Here is an 18,429-nt window from a genome sequence, read left to right on the forward strand (position 1 = left end):
TAACGGAGCTGCTGACAATCAGTGGTCATCAGGCAGTCAGCAAAAAGGAAGCATCAAGGCTGTGGATAACGACTTGCCAGTAACTAATAAAAACAAGATCAGAACAGTTTCTTTCCATTTCAGGAAAAGAACACAAAACATGCGGCAAGTATTGGAAACAATTACTTTGCTATGTGTCATCTTTCTATTCAAATTCAAGAATATGTTGAAGAATATGGCTGGTGGCAGAACATACAACGTACTTGGAATTAGAGGCTAACGACTAGCAATTACCGTTTCGCGGGGAAGGAAGTAGAGTGTTCGCTCGATGTTTTTCACCATGACACAACAGCTCACGTGGGTTTTGGCAGATTCAATCCAAACTTTGCCAAACAGAAATACCACACCTAAGAGAATAGGAGAAAACCATGAGAAAAGAAGCATTTCAATTACTCACATTAAAGGCGCAGCGTGAAGGCTCACTGAACGTGTCCACACATTCATGCCTTCATGACACACCATTTTTTATAGTAAATTTGCAACAGCTGCCCACCCCCCAAGCCCAATTCCTTTACTCAGTACTTATGCCACACAACATCACACTAGTAAAACGTGACCGCTGAGATGTCAGGGGGCAGAATGATTCTCCAACCTGATGTAAACGTTTTCCCTAGAATTCAGGATATCCCAGGTAAATAGAGACAAACCTCAGTTACTGGGGAGACATCCCAAGTCTGAGTATCCACACTTGGGGAACTACTGAGACACTCCAGGTCAGTGCAGAAACCTCTGGGGAAGTGGGGAGACATCCCAGGTCAATGTATACATAACCTCAGAAATTAAAGAGATACCCTAGGTCAGTGTAAGGAAAAAAAAACTTCCCTAGAACTGGGACTACCCAGATTCAGAGAAACAAAAAAACAAAAAAAAAAGCAAACTATTCTCCAACAAATCTCCTATTGAAACCTCCTGTGGGGGGGCACCTGGGTGGCTGAGTCGGCTGAGCATCCGACCTTGGCTCAGGCCATGATCTTGTGGTTCGTGAGTTCAAGCCCCACATCAGGCTCACTGCTGTCAATGCAGAGCCCACTTGGGGATCCTCTGCCCCCTCTGTCTCTGCCCTCCTCCCCCACTTGTGCGCATGTGTGCTCTCCCTCTCTCTCTCAAAAATAAATAAACATTTAAAAAATTAAAAAATAAAAAGAAACTTCTTGTGAAGTGTGAGAATACTAACTTGCTTTTTAGCACTTGTACTTAGGAATAAAAATTAACATTCATGTATAAGAGTAGCTATGTATGGTGCATCACTATTTTTCTATATGTAAAATTGCATTTGGGGAAAAACATAATAGATCTCATATATCTTATTCCATATAATGATAAGGATGTCATAAGAGAGTTCAACTACTATCTCCTATTTTACCCTTTCTACCTCACTCACTACTTATCACCTATCTGGATAGGTGGTGCTTATCATGTTCGTTTTTCTTCTATTCCTATTTAAAAAATGATCTAGCAACCAAATCAGCAGACATGCTCCTTTTGAGATTCCCATGTAATGTGTACCACAAAGTAAAAACAAGCCTTTCTACATAGACATCAAGTCACTGTTCATGAAAACTGGATATCAAGAAAGGACTCCAGAGGTTTGTCAACCTAAAAGATGGCCACTGTGCAAAATCCCGAGCTCTGTGCATAATTAGACAGCAGTTATCAGCATAGCCACTCAACACAGCCACTTGTCTGAGCACTAAGAAAATTCTGGCACATGCAAAGGCTACTGTTCACAAGGCCAATTACTCCAGTTTCACAAGATAGCTCATCAGTGCTTCCTTTTGTCACTCGTCCTAGTGGAAATAAGACCATCTAAAAAATTTCATTTCTGCACATGATTAAAATTCTTAAAAGAGTTGTGTGATTTTCAGCTGGGGTCGGGGGGAGAAGGGGAGAGGGAAGGGAGGACTGTGGGGAATGATTAAAAAAGAAAAAAAAATCACAGGAGCTCAGAAAATTAAAAGTCATCCTCACAACAGTGAGACACGAAGAAACAAAATTCCATGCAAAGAAAAATAAAGACCCTAATATTGGATTCACAGATTCAAATAGCTCATTTTACAGTCAAACTAATATCACACTTCATGCAACACATTTGACACTGTTTATGCCTCATTTGCCACAAAAAGATCATGGTAAACAAAGATTACATTCCCCCCAAAGTTACTAGCCGAAACCAGGTGCAGTCAGGATTATTCAACCTTGAAAAAGTCATAATGAAGACAGGATATCTTCCCATATGCAAAGAGTAAGACTCTTTTCATAATTATGGAGCATTCAGCAATAACTGACTTACTTAGAATCTGTAAAAAAGTGAGACACAATAACAGGGTCTTTGGGAGTACTTCGTTTTTATTAGCAGCATTGATTTCACCAAGGCTCAGTGATCATTACCTGCTATCATGATGAAACTGTTCAACCCCCTGAGATTAAAGGACGTCTTTTTTTTTTTTAAGCCGTCCTTTTTAACCCGTTGGCATCAATCACAGAGAACGCAGCTTAAGAAGTGCCACAGAACAGCAGAGTGGACTGTGGGTGAGAAGCCCAGAGCTCTGGCCACTTTATTTTTTGAAGCCTTAACTTCTTCTCTATAACTAGACCAGACTGCCTGAGGCCTTCTCCAGCACTTGAAATTTCCTTTTACCATAGCATTTGGGAGATAAGCCAATAAGAGACTAGTATCTGTTTCAAATGCAGAATATTTCCCGATAGTGGTTGAAAAGGCCTATCTTTGACTATGGTTAGCACCAGAGATTCAGTAACGATACGTATCGTAAATTCGTGGCTTTCCTAATAAAGCCGCGCTTCAATGCCTCAATCTTAACCTCCAACAACTATGACTATAGACAAGCACTAGCCAATAGAAATTTCTGTGATGACAGAACTGTTCTATCTATGCCATCCATGGATCTGGTAGCTACTAGCCACAGGTGGCTATTAAAGCATTTGAAATGTGGCTACTGGCTGAGAAGCTGAATTTTTTTATTTCATTTTAATTACTTTAAATCTAAATTTAAAGAGCTACATGTGGACAGTGGCTACCATAGTGGATGGTGCAGCTCTAAGCCTTGTCCTGCGAAACGATGCTGTCAGTTTCTCAGAGTATCAACAAGTAAACAAAAGGTGGAAATAATAAACTCATTTTCACACAGAAAACAAGACTGTTGTTGCTTCAGGTTCTACTCCTTGGCATTTGACAGTGGGCAATCTGCTGGCTTATACGTGGATTAACCTTGGCCGGCACCGTGTCTCTCTGCATTACCCGTTCTTCCCCCACGCTGCTAGCAGCTACAAGAGGCAATCTCAACAACAGCAGTGAATGCATCTCTGGCTCCCTGAAACCTTCCATGTGCATCTACAGGCCTGTCCACAGCCATGCAGTGTATTTCAATGGACATTTATTCAATACCTACTACATGCTTGGCATTAGGCTGGAAGCTGGAAATAAAAGGTCCCATCCATCCAGGAGTTAAATAAAATACTTTGGAGCAAGAAAAACACAGAATCAGATCTTTACAAAGTAGTAACAAACAGCGCACCAGGAAAGGGTATGATGGGGTCCCAGGGAAAATGAGGCTGGTCTAGAGGATTAGGAAAACTTCCAGGAGATGACACACCTGGGCTGAGACAGTGAGGGCATTCCAGTCAAACACCATGAGTAAAGGGACATGGTATCAACAGGAGCAGGCGTATACAGGGAACTATCTCTAGAACACAGAAGTCATACATGGCAGGTGTCAGAAGCCTTCCTAAGGAACTTGGACTTTATGTTGCAGACAGTAGCCACTGAGGTGTGTTTTGGGTTTGTTGTTGGGTTTTTTTTTTTTAACAACGGAATGACGTGGTCAGAGCTCCCCTGCTGAGCAATCGCTCTGGCAGCAATGTGGGGATGACAGCTGAGAGATCCCTCAGGAAGCTATCACAATGGTTTCAGGAGGCAAGCGGGGATCAGAGGTGGAAGACGCAAGGAGAAAGAGAAGACAGCTTGTCACCTTGAGGAGGAGAAAACTAACAAGATATGGTGAGGAAAGTGAGGAAAAGGGGCAGTCAAGGCTTGCTCCCGAGTCTCTGGTTTTGATGGGACCATTAACCAAGACAGGGTATCAAATCCAGCACCGAGCGGACCCAGCAGAGAGACTAGCACTGGGAAGAGCAGGCCCACCACATCGCGCAACTCCAGCAAGCCCCCCAGTGTTGCACTCCAGGGAGCGGGAGACACGTGAAGCACATGTGAAAATGATGTCCCCTGAAGCCGTATGATAGGGCAGGCCTGGGTTTCGGCACTGGATGGGAAATACCTGCTCAGCCGCACGCAACCCCACCTGCCAGTCTACCCTCCACTGGTGAGCAGCAAAGAGGTAGTAGCCAAACAGGTGAGAGGGTCTAACCGAACTGTCTTGTCACAGCTAAAGTAGGTACCATTTCTAAGATGGTTGAGATTTTTTAACATGGCTTATTCTTTACCTACGAAACTAACACTGCAGTTCACTACTCAAATGGCTCTGCACCTGTCCCTATGCATTTACTATGCTGAGGCCTATTAATGCTTCTGCTCCCTTCGGAGAGACTGTTAACAACCTTCCAGTGGATGTCAATGCCTGGTTATCTTTAAGATAAATCTGGCCTACAAGACTGATGGTTAATGCTTATTCCTCTTATTCATTCACTTGCTTCATGGACACTCTATTTTCACTGGATGCAGCCTCCGGGAAACCACTTTGAAAAATAACACAGTTGCATCTACCCTCACACCCAGAAATGGATCCGAGTGAAGGCAACTCTGTTTAAGAATATATGTGGTATTTTATATTAATCTGACCTACCTTGGCATGCCCAACCCTGGGGTGAAGAAGGGCTCAAGGAGGACAAAAAAACACTAGAGAGCCTCCTGGCTTTGTCTGAGGCAGAATTCACATTCTCAGTTCATTCGGAGGAGGACCTGGGAACCATCCTCGATTCCTCCTTTCTGTCAGTCCCCATGTCAATCCAGTGACAAATTCATGTCAAAATACATGTGAAATACATTCATTCCTCTCCTCCCCCACAGCCATCACTAGGCCAAGTAACCAGCATGCCTGCCCTGTACTGAATGATCTCCAGGCTCCAGTCTTCCCCTCCCCACACACACACTATTCTCCGCACAGACCTATTTATTCTCCACACAAACCAGAAGGCTCCTGTTAAACAGTAAACCCAACTATATGACTACCACCGCCACGCCACCAGCACTTAAAATCCTCCACTGCAGCCCTCTCCATTCTTAGAGTGAGATCTAAATTCCTCAGTGTGGCTTTCACGGTCCTTCATCACCCGGCCTTTGCCTTTGTCTCCAACTTCATTTTCTACCAATCTTGTCACTGGATTGCTGTGCTACAATTCAGACCGGTCTCCTTTCTCTCTCCAGGCCTCTGTGCTCACCAGTTCTTCACAATGAAATGCTCTTTCCTCAGCTCAGCACGTGCCTCAGATCTCACCCAATGGTGGTCTCTGAAAACAGGCCTTCCCTGGCCATCCCCCAACTAACTGCCTTCACACCATTTACCAGCTTACCTTATTTACCACCCATTTTTCCCCACCCAATCCCACCACAGTTGAATGTAAACTCCACTGGGATTGGGAATTTGTCCGGCTAGTTCACGGCATCTCACTGCCTGGCATACAGCAGGTATTCAATTTGCTAAATAAACAAATTAATGACTGATTCCATTTAAAAGAAAGCGCATAACTACAACTTCAGATACATCGAAGGTGAACAACAAGCACAGATTCCAAAATCACATATAACTGGTTTTCGGAAAACACATTTTTAAGGATTATTCATACCACAGCTCATCTCCACCGGGGTGGCTCACACACTTCACAATGAATGAATGGTGCTCTTTTACTACACATGTATATGAGGGCAGAGCCTTTGCCAATTATAGTAACTAAAGCACTTAAGGGAAAGACACCATTCTGTACTAAAGGCGGTTACCATACGTATGATTACCTGGTTGGGTGTACTGATCTTCATAAGCATCCAGCCAATAAAACTGAAACACTTGTTCCTCATCTGCCCCTTTTACCAGCGGGAGGTGACCGGAATCCACTTGGACTTCCTGGGCTGAGAAACTGCTATCATCTTCCTGATCAATGTCCCAACAAGAAACATCTGGGAGGAAACTTCCTCTGCAGAAATCACATATCAAAAACTTTCAAAATCCAACTGAGTCATTTGTAGTGCTACCTGCCAAAAAAGTCATAAAATGCTCTTACAAGTAGGACAAGGGGCCTTTCCCAGGATCTGCCTCATGTTTCACCCCCTCTGCTGGCTCACTCTCTTGGTCCCAAGTCTTGACAGCCATGGGCTCCACATCTACTTCCTCAGCTTCCATAGGTTCATCAAAGTCACCGTCTTCAAAATTCATTGTCCCGGAGTCCTTCTTGTCGTCTATACGCAAAGCTGGCACGGACTCTCCTGCAGGCGTCATCACACATTCCCATCATGTAGAGCTGCCATGTAACACAAAGGCCTCCCCCACACGGCAACAGCAGCCTACCCTTCCTCCCACACTGTCCTGCATTCCTGTTCAATCTCCAAATTGGATGTTTTCTAACTTTTGCTGCTACGGATTCAAATCTTTCACCCTTAAACCTGCTATCACAATACCTTCAAAATTGCCTCCACTTCCTCCTTCAGGGGGCCTCCATTCCCGACAGCATTTTGCAACTGCTCAACACCCTTGCAGCTCTGACATTAGACTTACCAGCAAATTCAGCATGTTTAAGGGGAACAGAAGTTAATGGAGGCTCCTTCCTTGAGACAGGGGAAGCAGTTTTTCTTGAAGGAACTGCCTGTAAATATTTTTACATGTTCGGTCAGTTAAACCTGCATAGTATTTTATACTGTCCTACCCTGACCGAAGAAAACGACAGTTCCCATTTATACGACAATTTTATGTATCATTAATGTAACAGCTTCCATTATTTTACTGTTACCTAGGTTTACAAAAAAAATACTTGTTTCCAGGAAGAAAATTATTGCATTTAGCACAGCTGTAATACCTATAATAACACATACTAGTTACTAAAAATTTACTATGAAAGAAGCAGGCACATGCTATTTTTGAAATACATGAAACTATACAATCAAAAGGGAGTCCTAATTTAAAACAAAAATCAAGAAGAAATTCAAAAGCATTTCCCTCACATAGAAAAGCAACAAAGTAAGTTTTAAGCAATAATACAAATCAAGATTGAAGGTTTTTCCACTCACTTTACCTTGGGGGTGTGCACAGAGAAAGGATTCAGTGAATCTCCAATGGATCTTTTCTTCTTTGGTATCATTACAGGTGGTAGAGTTATTTGAGGTGTCTTTAAAAGGAGGAGTAAAACAGACATTCACTGCCCTGCTTGGCTTACCAGAAGACAGAAAAAGTACATTTCTTCCCCCCAATGAAGCCTAATAAGCAAAGCATTCTTCCTTCCCTGCTCCCCCGGCAGATCTATGTTCATGTACTACAGTTACTATAGCAACAATACCAGACTCACTAGAAAACCAGAACAGATATTAAATCCACCTCTCACCCAATTTTTTCTTTTTACAACTTAACATACTTTTCCCCTACCCCTCCAGGATATTGCATGTAAAAACTGTCAAGCTAGAACTACACATGTTGGTGTTGTTTTAACGAAGTGTTACTTAGAAAGAAACACACCTCTAAATGAATTTAGTCTCCACGTGTAACAGCCCCAGCATAAACTCCCAGAGCAGCCGAGCCTGTCTGAGTTGTCTCAGGAACAGCTCACTGCCTCTTCCTTCACTCCCTCTCTGAATTCAAGATGAGGATCTCATGCCTGACTGTGCAGACTGACAGGTTTCAATCTATTTCGGGAACATACACTGCAGCAACTAAACACAAGCAGCGTGCATTCCCAGAACTGACTCGTGTATATTCTTACTACCTCAAACACATCCCCACGCGGCCCCATCGACATAACTGCATAGCTTGTAACAGCTGGAAACTACTCACCTAAAGTGGTAAGAAACCAATTTGGAGAGTTGTTTGTGTGTGTGTGTGTGTGTGTGTGTGTGTGTGTGTGTGTGTGCGCGCGCACGCGTGTGTGCGCACGCTCATGTGTGTGTCTTGGAGGGGGGAGGTTGTTATCGCTGAATTTTTTGTTTTAAATTCTAGCAGCAGTCTGTTTTGTAAAATTACTGAATTGTTTCTTCAGCCTATGTCCCCCGCATATTTGACAACTCCCCGAGAATGACTTACCTCAGTGTTCAGATCTTGGAGAATGTCACCTAGCAGATCATCCTTAGACAAGTCGACAGCTTTCTGAAAAGTATAATTGGAGACAGAATGAGAAAGCCCTGCACTTCACGTTCTCACCCACACCATGTGTCTGTGAAAGGAAGAACCCAACCAGTCAGTCCTTGCCTCTCCAGTCCCCACCCTGAGGACTCACCTACCGTTCAGATCTTAACCACCACCTGTGTACATGCAACTCCTAAACCTAGAGCCCCCATCCTGTTTTCACCCTCATTCCAGGAGCCTCCGGCTAATCAATGAAATAAACACCCTGTCCGTTCACTTTTCTATCTCTGAGTTCCAAACAATGAGGTGCCTAAATTCATCTAGAAATACACATCCAACTTCGTGAAAGTGGGAAAATACAATGGAAATATCTGAGCTCAAGAACACTGAGCACCTATTGTCCATACAATCAAATACTAAATTTACTTCTCAAAGAAAAAGACAAAATACAAGGAAACCATGAAACTCACGTCTGCAGTCTTCTTCCCAGCACTAGCAATGAACAGTGACTTGATATTGTTTGGTTTTGTCACCACAGCCTTCTTTACATTCCTCCTGTCTTTAGTACGTGCTTTTTTATCTTTGCCTGTTGGAATACAACTTAGTCATAAACATGTACAACTAAAAGCCTAGTCACCTGCCCTCTGTATAGGAGAATGAAAAGAAAAACATAAAGAATTCAAAATACAAAAACACAGGTGCCTAGCTGGCTCAGTTGGTAAAGCATGTGACTCTTGACCTTAGGGTCATGAGTTCAAGTCCCATGTTGGGCGTGAAGCCTACTAAAAAAGAAATAATAAAATACAAAAATATGAGACTTTACACGTGGTACACAGGGAAGAATCTTTAAAAGTGGCTTAATTCAGGAAAACTTTGGCTAAATGTTATTATAAAAACTGATGATGGGGGACATGGCTGGCCCAACTGGTGGAGCATGTGACTCTTGATCTCAGGGTTGTGAGTTCGAGCTGCATGTTGGATACAGAGATTACTTAAAAATAAAATCTTAAAAAAAAAAACTGATGAAACACTAAATATCAGGATAAGTTACTAAGCAGGACTGTTTAATGGCTATTGTTAGTGTGAACAGAAATCTTTTTAAAAGGTAGGATTTTTTTTTTTTGTTTTTTCTCCAAGAGAAATGAAACAACCAAGCTCATCTGGAACCAGAGGATTAGCCTAGCAGCCTTCATCAGATCATCTTTTTTAGTGCTATCCTGATGGCAGGAAAACTGAAATATGAAGAAATAGGATTACCAATCATGGTAGTGTAGCATCCTAATTTCCATCTTCTGAGGAAGAGCAACCCCACACACACACACACACACACACACACACACACACACACACACACACACACAATATGTTGTAACAACACTAAACGGCACGGAAACATTTTTTCCATGTTTTCTCTTATGGCAATGTGTTAATCACCTACAAACTCTTCTAATACTGCCAGTTTTACTCCCTCTTTCTGATTCATTCCAGAACTCTCTACCTCAAAAAGACCTAGAATGAATAGCTAATACAGTGTGGCGTAAGAATACACACACCAGGGGTGCCTGGATGACTCAGTCAGTTTAGCGTCCAACTTCGGCTAAGGTCATGATCTCAGGGTTTGTAAGTCCGAGCCCCACCTGTCGGGCTCTGTGCTGACAGCTCAGAGCCTGGAGCCTGCTTCAGGTTCTGTGTCTCCCTCTCTATCTGCAACTCCCCTAGTCATGCTCTGTCTCACTCTTTCAAAAATAAATAAACATTAAAATAAATTTTTAAAAGAAGATATCCACCAGATGAAATAGAAAATTGAATCCAGAAAAGACTGAATTACTTGTGTAACCTAGCATATAATAAAGGTGGCATCTTATATCACTGGGGAGAAAATGGACTTTTTAACAAGTAGTGTTGGTTCTCCAATTGTAAAGAAAACAGTACCAACACCAAAAAAATCACAGATCAAAAAATTTTTAATGAAAATAGACAAATACTTTCAAGTTCCTTTGTAAGCTGGGTATAAGAAAAGTATTTCTAACAGATTCAAAATCCATCTGCAAGAAAAAAATTGACAGATTCAATTATACCAGAAACAGGTTTAAAGACAAAACACAAGAAAACTTTTGCAGTGCTTTGCAGATAAAGAACCAATTTTTCTGATTAAAAAAAACTCCTGGGGTGCCTGGGTGGTTCAGTTGGTTAGGCATCTGACTCTTGATTTCAGCTCAGGTCATGACCTCACAGTTCAGGAGTTTGAACCCCACATCAGGCTCCGTGCTGACAGTGTGGAGCCTGCTTGGGATTCTCTCTCCCTCTCTCTGCCCCTTCTCTGCTCATGCCCAAGCACTCTATCAAAATAAATAAATGAACTTTAAGAAGAAATCCCAATATTAAAAAAGCCCCAAAAACAATGTGCACAATAAACACAAACATACAGTTCACATTAAAAAATATATAAACAGTCGGGGCTCAGTGGGTTGAGCATCTGACTTCAGCTCGGGTCATGATCTCACAGTTTGTGAGTGCAAGTCCCGCATCAGGCTCTGGGCTGACAGCTCAGAAACTGGAGCCTGCTTTGGATTCTGTGTCTCCCTCTCTCCGTTCCTCCCCCGCTCACTCTCTGTCTCTCCCTCCTTCAAAAATAAACAAACATTAAAAAAACTTAAAAATTTAAAATGTATAAACAGCTCTAAGTTTCATGAAAAGATGTTCAACTTCATCTGTAGAAGAAACACAAATGAAAACCACATTCAGAGGTCACTTCTCACGTATCAGAACGCCAAAAACCCAAAGGCCTGACAAGGCACTCTGTTGGCAAGGCCATAGGGTCTAAATGGACACTCATACTGTTCATGGGAGTGCAAAATGGGACAAGTACTAGAGCAGTATCTCCTAAAACTCCATGTGCATTTACTCTCTGAGCCAGCAATCCCCCTTCTAGGAGTTTTCTCTGAGAAAAGCACCACACACACTAAGTTACTCAATGCAGATTTTTTTGTGAAAGCAAATTGTTGAAAATCTAATTGACAACTCACGGAAACCATTTGAATACACCATCATCACATGTTTATACAGTTAAATACTATGCAAGTATGTAGAAACAAGTAAGTAAGAAAGAGGTATCTCCATGTGCTAATATGGAATGATTTTCAGGTCACCCTGTTAAGTGAAAAAACAGAGTATAAAAGCACCCACAGAAAAATCTCTTTTGTGTGAGAAAAAAATAAAAATATACACACATAATTCCATTGCTGGGTATATACCCAAAAGAACTGAAAACAGGTGTTCAAACAAAAACTTACACATGAATGTTTGTAGCAGGACAATTCACAATAACCGGAAGGTAGAAACATCCCAAATTCCATCAGCTAATAAATGGATAAACAATATGTGGTATAGCCTTGCAATGGATTATTATTCAGCCACAAAAAGGGTGGAAGTGCTAATACATGCTACAACATAAGGGAACCTTAAATCATTATGCTAAATGAAAGGAGCCAGATACAAATGGCCACATATTTTCAAAATAGGCAAATCCACAGAGACAAAGACTAGTGGCTGCCAGGTGATAGGAGAAGGAAGACTGAGGAGCGACTGCTTAATGGGTATGGGTTTCCACCTGGGGTGCTAAAAATGTTCTGGAACTAGATAATGGTCATGGCTACAAACATTGTTAACTTATTCAACATCAATTATAATAAAATGTATGTGTATTTAACTGCAAAAAGGGCATTTTTTTCGTGTACCTAAAAATGAAAAAATTGTAGAACATTTGTGAAAAACATACGAGAAATAATTTTTTATTGAAATCATTTGGCAGTTTGAAACCAGAATAGAATTAATGGCCAAAATGTTTAGAACACAAAATACAGGTCCTAATACAGGGTATCAAAAGAGAAGGTCAACAGAGGTTTGAATAGCATGAAAGGTTTCTTAAGTAGGCTTTAATCTTCCCATCATAGGTTAGTAGTATCTAGAGAAGGACAAAAAGAAACAAAGAATAGGAGTCAACAGCTGATGTACAAACTTTCACAGTGTTAGTACTTCTGTTTTGTTTGTTTTATTCATTTTCCTACTTATGTTTTTTCATTAGGACTTAGTTAATATTTTCTGCTTCTATTTGAAAACATGTCAGGGACTGGATCCACACCAGAGAGTTGTCCTTTTAAATCTATGCAAAACTCTACAATTTCTTCTAAGTCTTCCAAGGGGACTACAGAATTCTCTTTCCCTTCCTAAGATCTTAGGGACCTTATTGGGCTCTCCTGAGGGGCACTGAGGCAGTGGGGACTCATGGATGAATGGTGGCAAAGCATGGAATAAAGACGTATAAAACTGAGAATGCCAAGTCATTCTCTTCACTGATGTATTACTAGGAAGAGATAACAAGATGACAATGGAAACAAAAAGATGACTCGTGTATTCAACAAATACTGCATACTTTCTCTGCACGTGCTACTGTGACTGGCACTGAGATGACTAGGACATGGGTCCTTTCATCAAAAACCTCCGGGTCCAGGGGCGCCTGGGTGGCGCAGTCGGTTAAGCGTCCGACTTCAGCCAGGTCACGATCTCGCGGTCCGTGAGTTCGAGCCCCGCGTCGGGCTCTGGGCCGATGGCTCGGAGCCTGGGGCCTGTTTCCGATTCTGTGTCTCCCTCTCTCTCTCTGCCCCTCCCCCGTTCATGCTCTGTCTCTCTCTGTCCCAAAAATAAATAAAAAACGTTGAAAAAAAAAAAAAAATTTTAAAAACCTCCGGGTCCAGTGCAACCTAACTTACAGATAACAAAACTCAGGTCCAGGTAACTGATGGGAGTCATTAAAGATGATAAAGACAATTCACAACAAAGCCATAACTCAAAGTCTTCCTCTGTTCAGGGAGATAAAAAGCACACAGGTTCCTTTCATTCTCTTCTTCATGGACACACAAAAACTACAAATACACAATTAGCCACACTGCTACCCAATGGTACCACCGTGTAGAGTCCCTACATTACACAGGTTAGCAGAAACCAGGAAGACAGTCCACATATTTACCGTAACTAATGAATGACTAAGTAACATCCAACATTAAAAAATTACATTTATCCTTATTTCTTTTGTGGAAGGAAAACAGGAAGGATAATCAGAAACTATTAAAAATGGTTACCTAGGGAAACTGGGTAAAAACCAAGTAGAGAGCACAGTGATGAGGATAAGATTTATCTGAGTCTTGATCTCAGTATCGTTGTGATTTTGAAATCACGAAAATCTTTCACAATATTCAAAAATTGAAATTGAAACAAAGGATTTTTTTAAATCCTAATTTGAATACAAACACAAATGAACCTTGGTAGTAAACTGATAAAATAGCACAAAGAAAAAAATACTTCACGCACCTTCCAAACACAATCCTCTAACTATACACCCTTAGTGAGAACAAATAAAACTGCAAAGAAATTATTTAGCCATTTTTATGTACAATTCAGTAGAGCTACATATATTCACAGCATTGTTCAACCGATCTCTAGAACTTTTTCAATTGTTTGTAAAATGATTTATTTATTTATTTATTTATTTATTTTGAGAGAGAACACGTGAATGGGGGAGGGCAGAGAGACAATCCAAGGAAGACTCCATACTGATAGTGCAAAGCCCAACACGGGGCTCGAACCCATGAGATGCAAGATCATGACCTGAACCGAAGTTGGACAGTTAACCAACTGAGCCACCTGGGCACCCCAAACTGCAAAGAAATAATAAACTTCACTTAGAAAGGTTGCCAGTAGACATATTGGTTTAGTAGCTCTAAAACTTCTAAAATTATTTTGCGTGTATTTTAAAGGACAAGGGTTTTCGGGCTGCTTGGATGGCTCAGTCGGTTAAGCGTCTGACTTCGGCTCAGGTCATGATCTCACGGTATGTGAGTTCGAGCCCCACGTCGGGTCTGTGCTGACAGCTCAGAGCCTGAAGCCTGCTTCAGATTCTGTCTCCCTCTCTCTCTGCCATTCCCCAACTCATGCTCTGTCTCTTTCTGTCTCAAAAACAAATAAACGCTAAAAAATTTTTAAATAAATAAGAAAAATAAAGTACAAGGGTTTTCACGACATTGAAGGCAGATACAAATACAGAATTGGAGAAGACAAAGTAAGAACCCTGTGGTACTATATTTGAAATGAATGTATCACTATAAAATCATGACAGACACACATATAAAATCTCTTAGTTCTAGTCACTAAAAGGGCCTAAAAACCATTACACCCAGTAGCAAAGAGTACCATCCATCCTCCTGATCTGAATACCACTCTCCACTCAAGGAGCCATGATTCTTGGGGGGAAACGGTTGATTCCAGGTCAGCGACAGGAATAATACAATGAGAACCTGGAACATCTTCCTAGCCCAGGAAGCAAGGAAATGCTCAAAGACCGAAGTGGTCATGTCAAAAAGACACAGGAGGCAGCTCAAAGGAGCTCCCACTGCCAAATTTAGGATAATTTGAACATCAAAAAGAAAAATCATGATAATGGATGCTGAACTAAAACAGTAATTTTATTTCAATCTTTGAGTTTAAAGTGATCATTTTAAAAAGGAAAGAGGGAAAAAAAAGGAAAGAGAAAGTCATCAATAGATGTTGAAAGCATTGGGTGATAGTTGGTGAGTGAAAGATATACACATGATCTCACATATCATCCCTTATGTACATTAATACAAAGGTGGAAAAGTAGCTTTATAAGGAAGAGATCTGATGAACATCACTTTGGCCAAGAGAGCAAACTCAGTATCACCAAGAATAAGACAAAATGACATTATGTGCCTCTTAATATGATCAGTGGAAAGGACACAATTTCTTCTATATTGCATTTTTGACAAAATATTTCATCTCTAGGGGCACTTGGGTGGCTCAGTCTGTTGAGCGTCCGACTTCGGCTCAGGTCATGATCTCAAAGTTTGTGGGTTCGAGCTCCGCGTCAGGCTCTGTGTGGACAGCTCGGAGCCTGGAGCCTGCTTGGATTCTGTGTCTCCCTCTTTCTCTGCCCCTCCCCTGTTCGTGCTTTGTCTCTCTCTCTCAAAAATGAAAAACATTAAAAAAATTTTAAATATTTAACCTCTATACACCAAGAAGCAATCAGGCAAATCCCAGATTGTGGAATAGTGAACAAAACCAGCCTGGTCCCTTAAAGATGTCAAGGTCATGAAAGACACCCCCCCCCCCTCCCGCCCACCAAAAAAAAGCCAGAGAGGGAGGAGAGGATGGATGGTGCCGTTCTATACTAAATAACACTCAAGAGACATAAAAACTGAAATGGACTCTGCACTTGAAAAAACAGGTATCATTTTGGGCTGAGGAAATCTTAATGTGAACGATATATTAGATAATATTATGAGAATAGTACTGTGGCTAAGTACACAAGCGTTCTTGTTCTTAGCAGGTCACTATTGAAACCTGTAGAAGTGAAGCATCATGGCTTTAAAACTTACTTTCAACAAGTTAACGAAAACTTAAGTCTGTGTATACGTGGTTGAGAAGGGGGAAGAGGAAGAAAGTAAATGTTAAAAATCCACAAATTAGGGCCCAGTATTTCTAAAAAAGGACAAGATAGAACAGATTTTAGGCTTTGTGGCTGCACAGATCTCTCACACTGCTGCATATTCTTCCTTGCATTTTTCTCTTTTTTAAAAACACCTTTTAAAAATGAAAAAACCAGGGCATCTGGGCAGCTCAGTCAGTTGAGTATCCAACTTCTGATTTCAGCTCAGGTCATGATCCCCAGGTCGTGGGATCAAGCCCCCTATCAGGGTCCGTGTTGAGAGTGGAACCTGCTTAAGATTCTCTCTCTCTCTCCCCCTCTCCCTCTGCCCCTGCTTGCACTCTCCCTCCCTAAAATTAAAAAAAAAAAAAAAAAAGAAAAGAAAAAAACATTCTGAGCTGGGGCCCTACATAGTAACAGGCATGATTTCCTTCTGAGGTAAAAAAAAAAAAAAAAAAAAAAAAAAAAAAACGTGAGACCAACTGCTGTGATAGCTGCGCAACTCTGTGACTACAGTAAACACCACTGAAATGTACACTTTAAATAGATGAATTGTATGGTATGTGAATTACAGTTCAATAAAGCGGTTTAAAATAAACTGGCTGTGAGTGGGCCATAACTTGCTGACCCATGATCTACACTTGGTGGTAATAATGAGGCAAATCAAAAAAACAAACACTAAAGACAATTTCCCCTTCACATTTTACAGAAACTAAATCAGGCTTGTTTACTTAAGAAAAAACATTTTGTCAAAGATTACGTAGCTAAGAAAATCTGACACATTCATTTGTATCATTTTAAATTTTGATTAAACAAAGCAAGTTGATTACTAAATCTAATTATTGTACTATGCTACTATCAAAGAGCTAAAATTGTAAGCACATCAATTCAGTAGAAATTAAAAGACATCATTTATTGCTGCAGCTCTCAAAATCACCAAGTCTAAAATGACCACAGAAATGAAATTCCAAAATAAGTAAAAGACCAAACTCTTTGGATCATAGAGACACGAAAACTTCCTTTCATGGTATTGTTTTTCTTTTCACATTTAATTTTCTACAGAACTACGCTTCTCTCAATATGAGAACATATACCACACCTAAAAACAGTTGTGGTAGGTCCTTTACCCTTAAAGGAACCCATGTCAAAGTACCAAGTCATCGCAAATGTTAATGCTTTATATCTCAAAATGGCACTCTCTTAGAAACAAAATAGTTACCTTTCTCATAAGAATCAAGGGCATCGTCTTCAAGGTCATCATCAAAAATCTCTCGGCCATCCTCCACATAGCCAATACCATCTACAGGACAAAATTTTAAATTGGAATCAAGTTTCTAAAAGTGGCTAGTAGTATTTTAGCCACCACCACCACCACAACAAAACACCTTTTATACCCACTCAGTGTTCTCCCGGCCTGTGCCATCTTTAAGTGTAGCAGAAACCTGGTTCAGATGAGTGTCAGATGAAGCACAACATTTACATACACAGCAGGTTTGCTGAGTCAAAACAAAAGGAAATATGCTATGCCCATCCAGGTGAGCTAGGGAAACAATTTGGCCCTCAGGATCAAAGTCTGCCACAACAGGATGCTTAGCAGTAGTTTTACTCTACCAAAAGAATAAAAAGTACAAGAATCGAGATCACAGAGGCCCAGAAAAAGCACCTCAGTCTCCAGGGAAAAGTGGCAATATAGCTGAGTCCAACTACAGAAAAAGAAACATAAATATGGTCACAGGTGCAGTCTACACCCCCCCGCCCCCGCCGGTGGTCGGCAATCACATGGCCAAGATGTCACACCCAACAAGCAGTAACCAGTGGGCTTTCCACATGGGTTGTAAGAACATCGGGACCAGCCTCTGCCCGGAGCTTTCCACTGTCCAGGTTACTGTTCACGCAAAGAGCTTCGTGTAATCCTCACAGACATTCTGTGCAACAGGTAGTTTTCTTATCCCCACATCACCTGAGGATACCCCACAGGTACATGGTTCCTCCCAATTCCTAGCTCCTTCTTGGAGGTTTTATACTAGCTCCTGAGATATGTGGCCGGATTCTCCAAATATCCCAAAACAAACTTCGTATTGTACTGCCTCTGCACTCTCAAATACTGTACTTGAGAAAAATCTGAACCAATGGTATGATCTTCACAGTGTCTTACATCTGCTCGTGCAAAGCAGCAACTCCACTGCACAAGACTCTACACAACACAACTAGTACAGCGTCTAGGAGGCCATTTCCTCCCACATACCGTCATCCACGATCCAGTCATCATCCTGGCGGGCCTGAACCAGCTTCGAATACTGTTCTTCATCAACTTCTTCATAAACACTTGTGAAGTCCTCAATCTGCCATCATACAAGTTTGAGAAAGCTTCAAACGGAGTGAAAGCGTTAAACATTTCTGATGGAAAATCGTCAAATTGAAACTGGAATGGCAGCCTGAAGGAGTAGCTGCAACCAAATCATGAGTTCTGACATTCAACACCACTACCAGGTTTTCCTTAAATAGACATCAATTAACTTAGTATTCCTTTTACGTGGGTGTTAACACAAGATATTAAATGATTCCATTAGCATAATACACTTGTCACACCATCAATTA

At 41.2% G+C, this 18,429-nt stretch overlaps 1 protein-coding gene across 1 annotated transcript in view; it reads right to left on the bottom strand.

The window, feature by feature from the left end:
* The window catches only part of POLA1 (DNA polymerase alpha 1, catalytic subunit), a 303,543-nt gene that overhangs the window by 278,139 nt on the left and 6,975 nt on the right, over nt 1-18,429 (bottom strand). Inside the window, exons 3-11 of the mRNA XM_081793414.1 lie at nt 18,077-18,173; nt 17,051-17,131; nt 8,804-8,919; nt 8,292-8,354; nt 7,294-7,386; nt 6,780-6,867; nt 6,289-6,490; nt 6,023-6,201; nt 274-386 (exon numbers count right to left, since the gene is read on the bottom strand). Coding sequence (XP_081649540.1) covers nt 274-386; nt 6,023-6,201; nt 6,289-6,490; nt 6,780-6,867; nt 7,294-7,386; nt 8,292-8,354; nt 8,804-8,919; nt 17,051-17,131; nt 18,077-18,173 — 1,032 coding nt within the window. The remainder of the gene's footprint in view (nt 1-273; nt 387-6,022; nt 6,202-6,288; nt 6,491-6,779; nt 6,868-7,293; nt 7,387-8,291; nt 8,355-8,803; nt 8,920-17,050; nt 17,132-18,076; nt 18,174-18,429) is intronic.

The sequence above is a fragment of the Panthera onca genome, chromosome X, assembly GCF_046562875.1.
Source record: "Panthera onca isolate mPanOnc1 chromosome X, mPanOnc1 haplotype 2, whole genome shotgun sequence".
NCBI lineage: Eukaryota > Metazoa > Chordata > Mammalia > Carnivora > Felidae > Panthera > Panthera onca.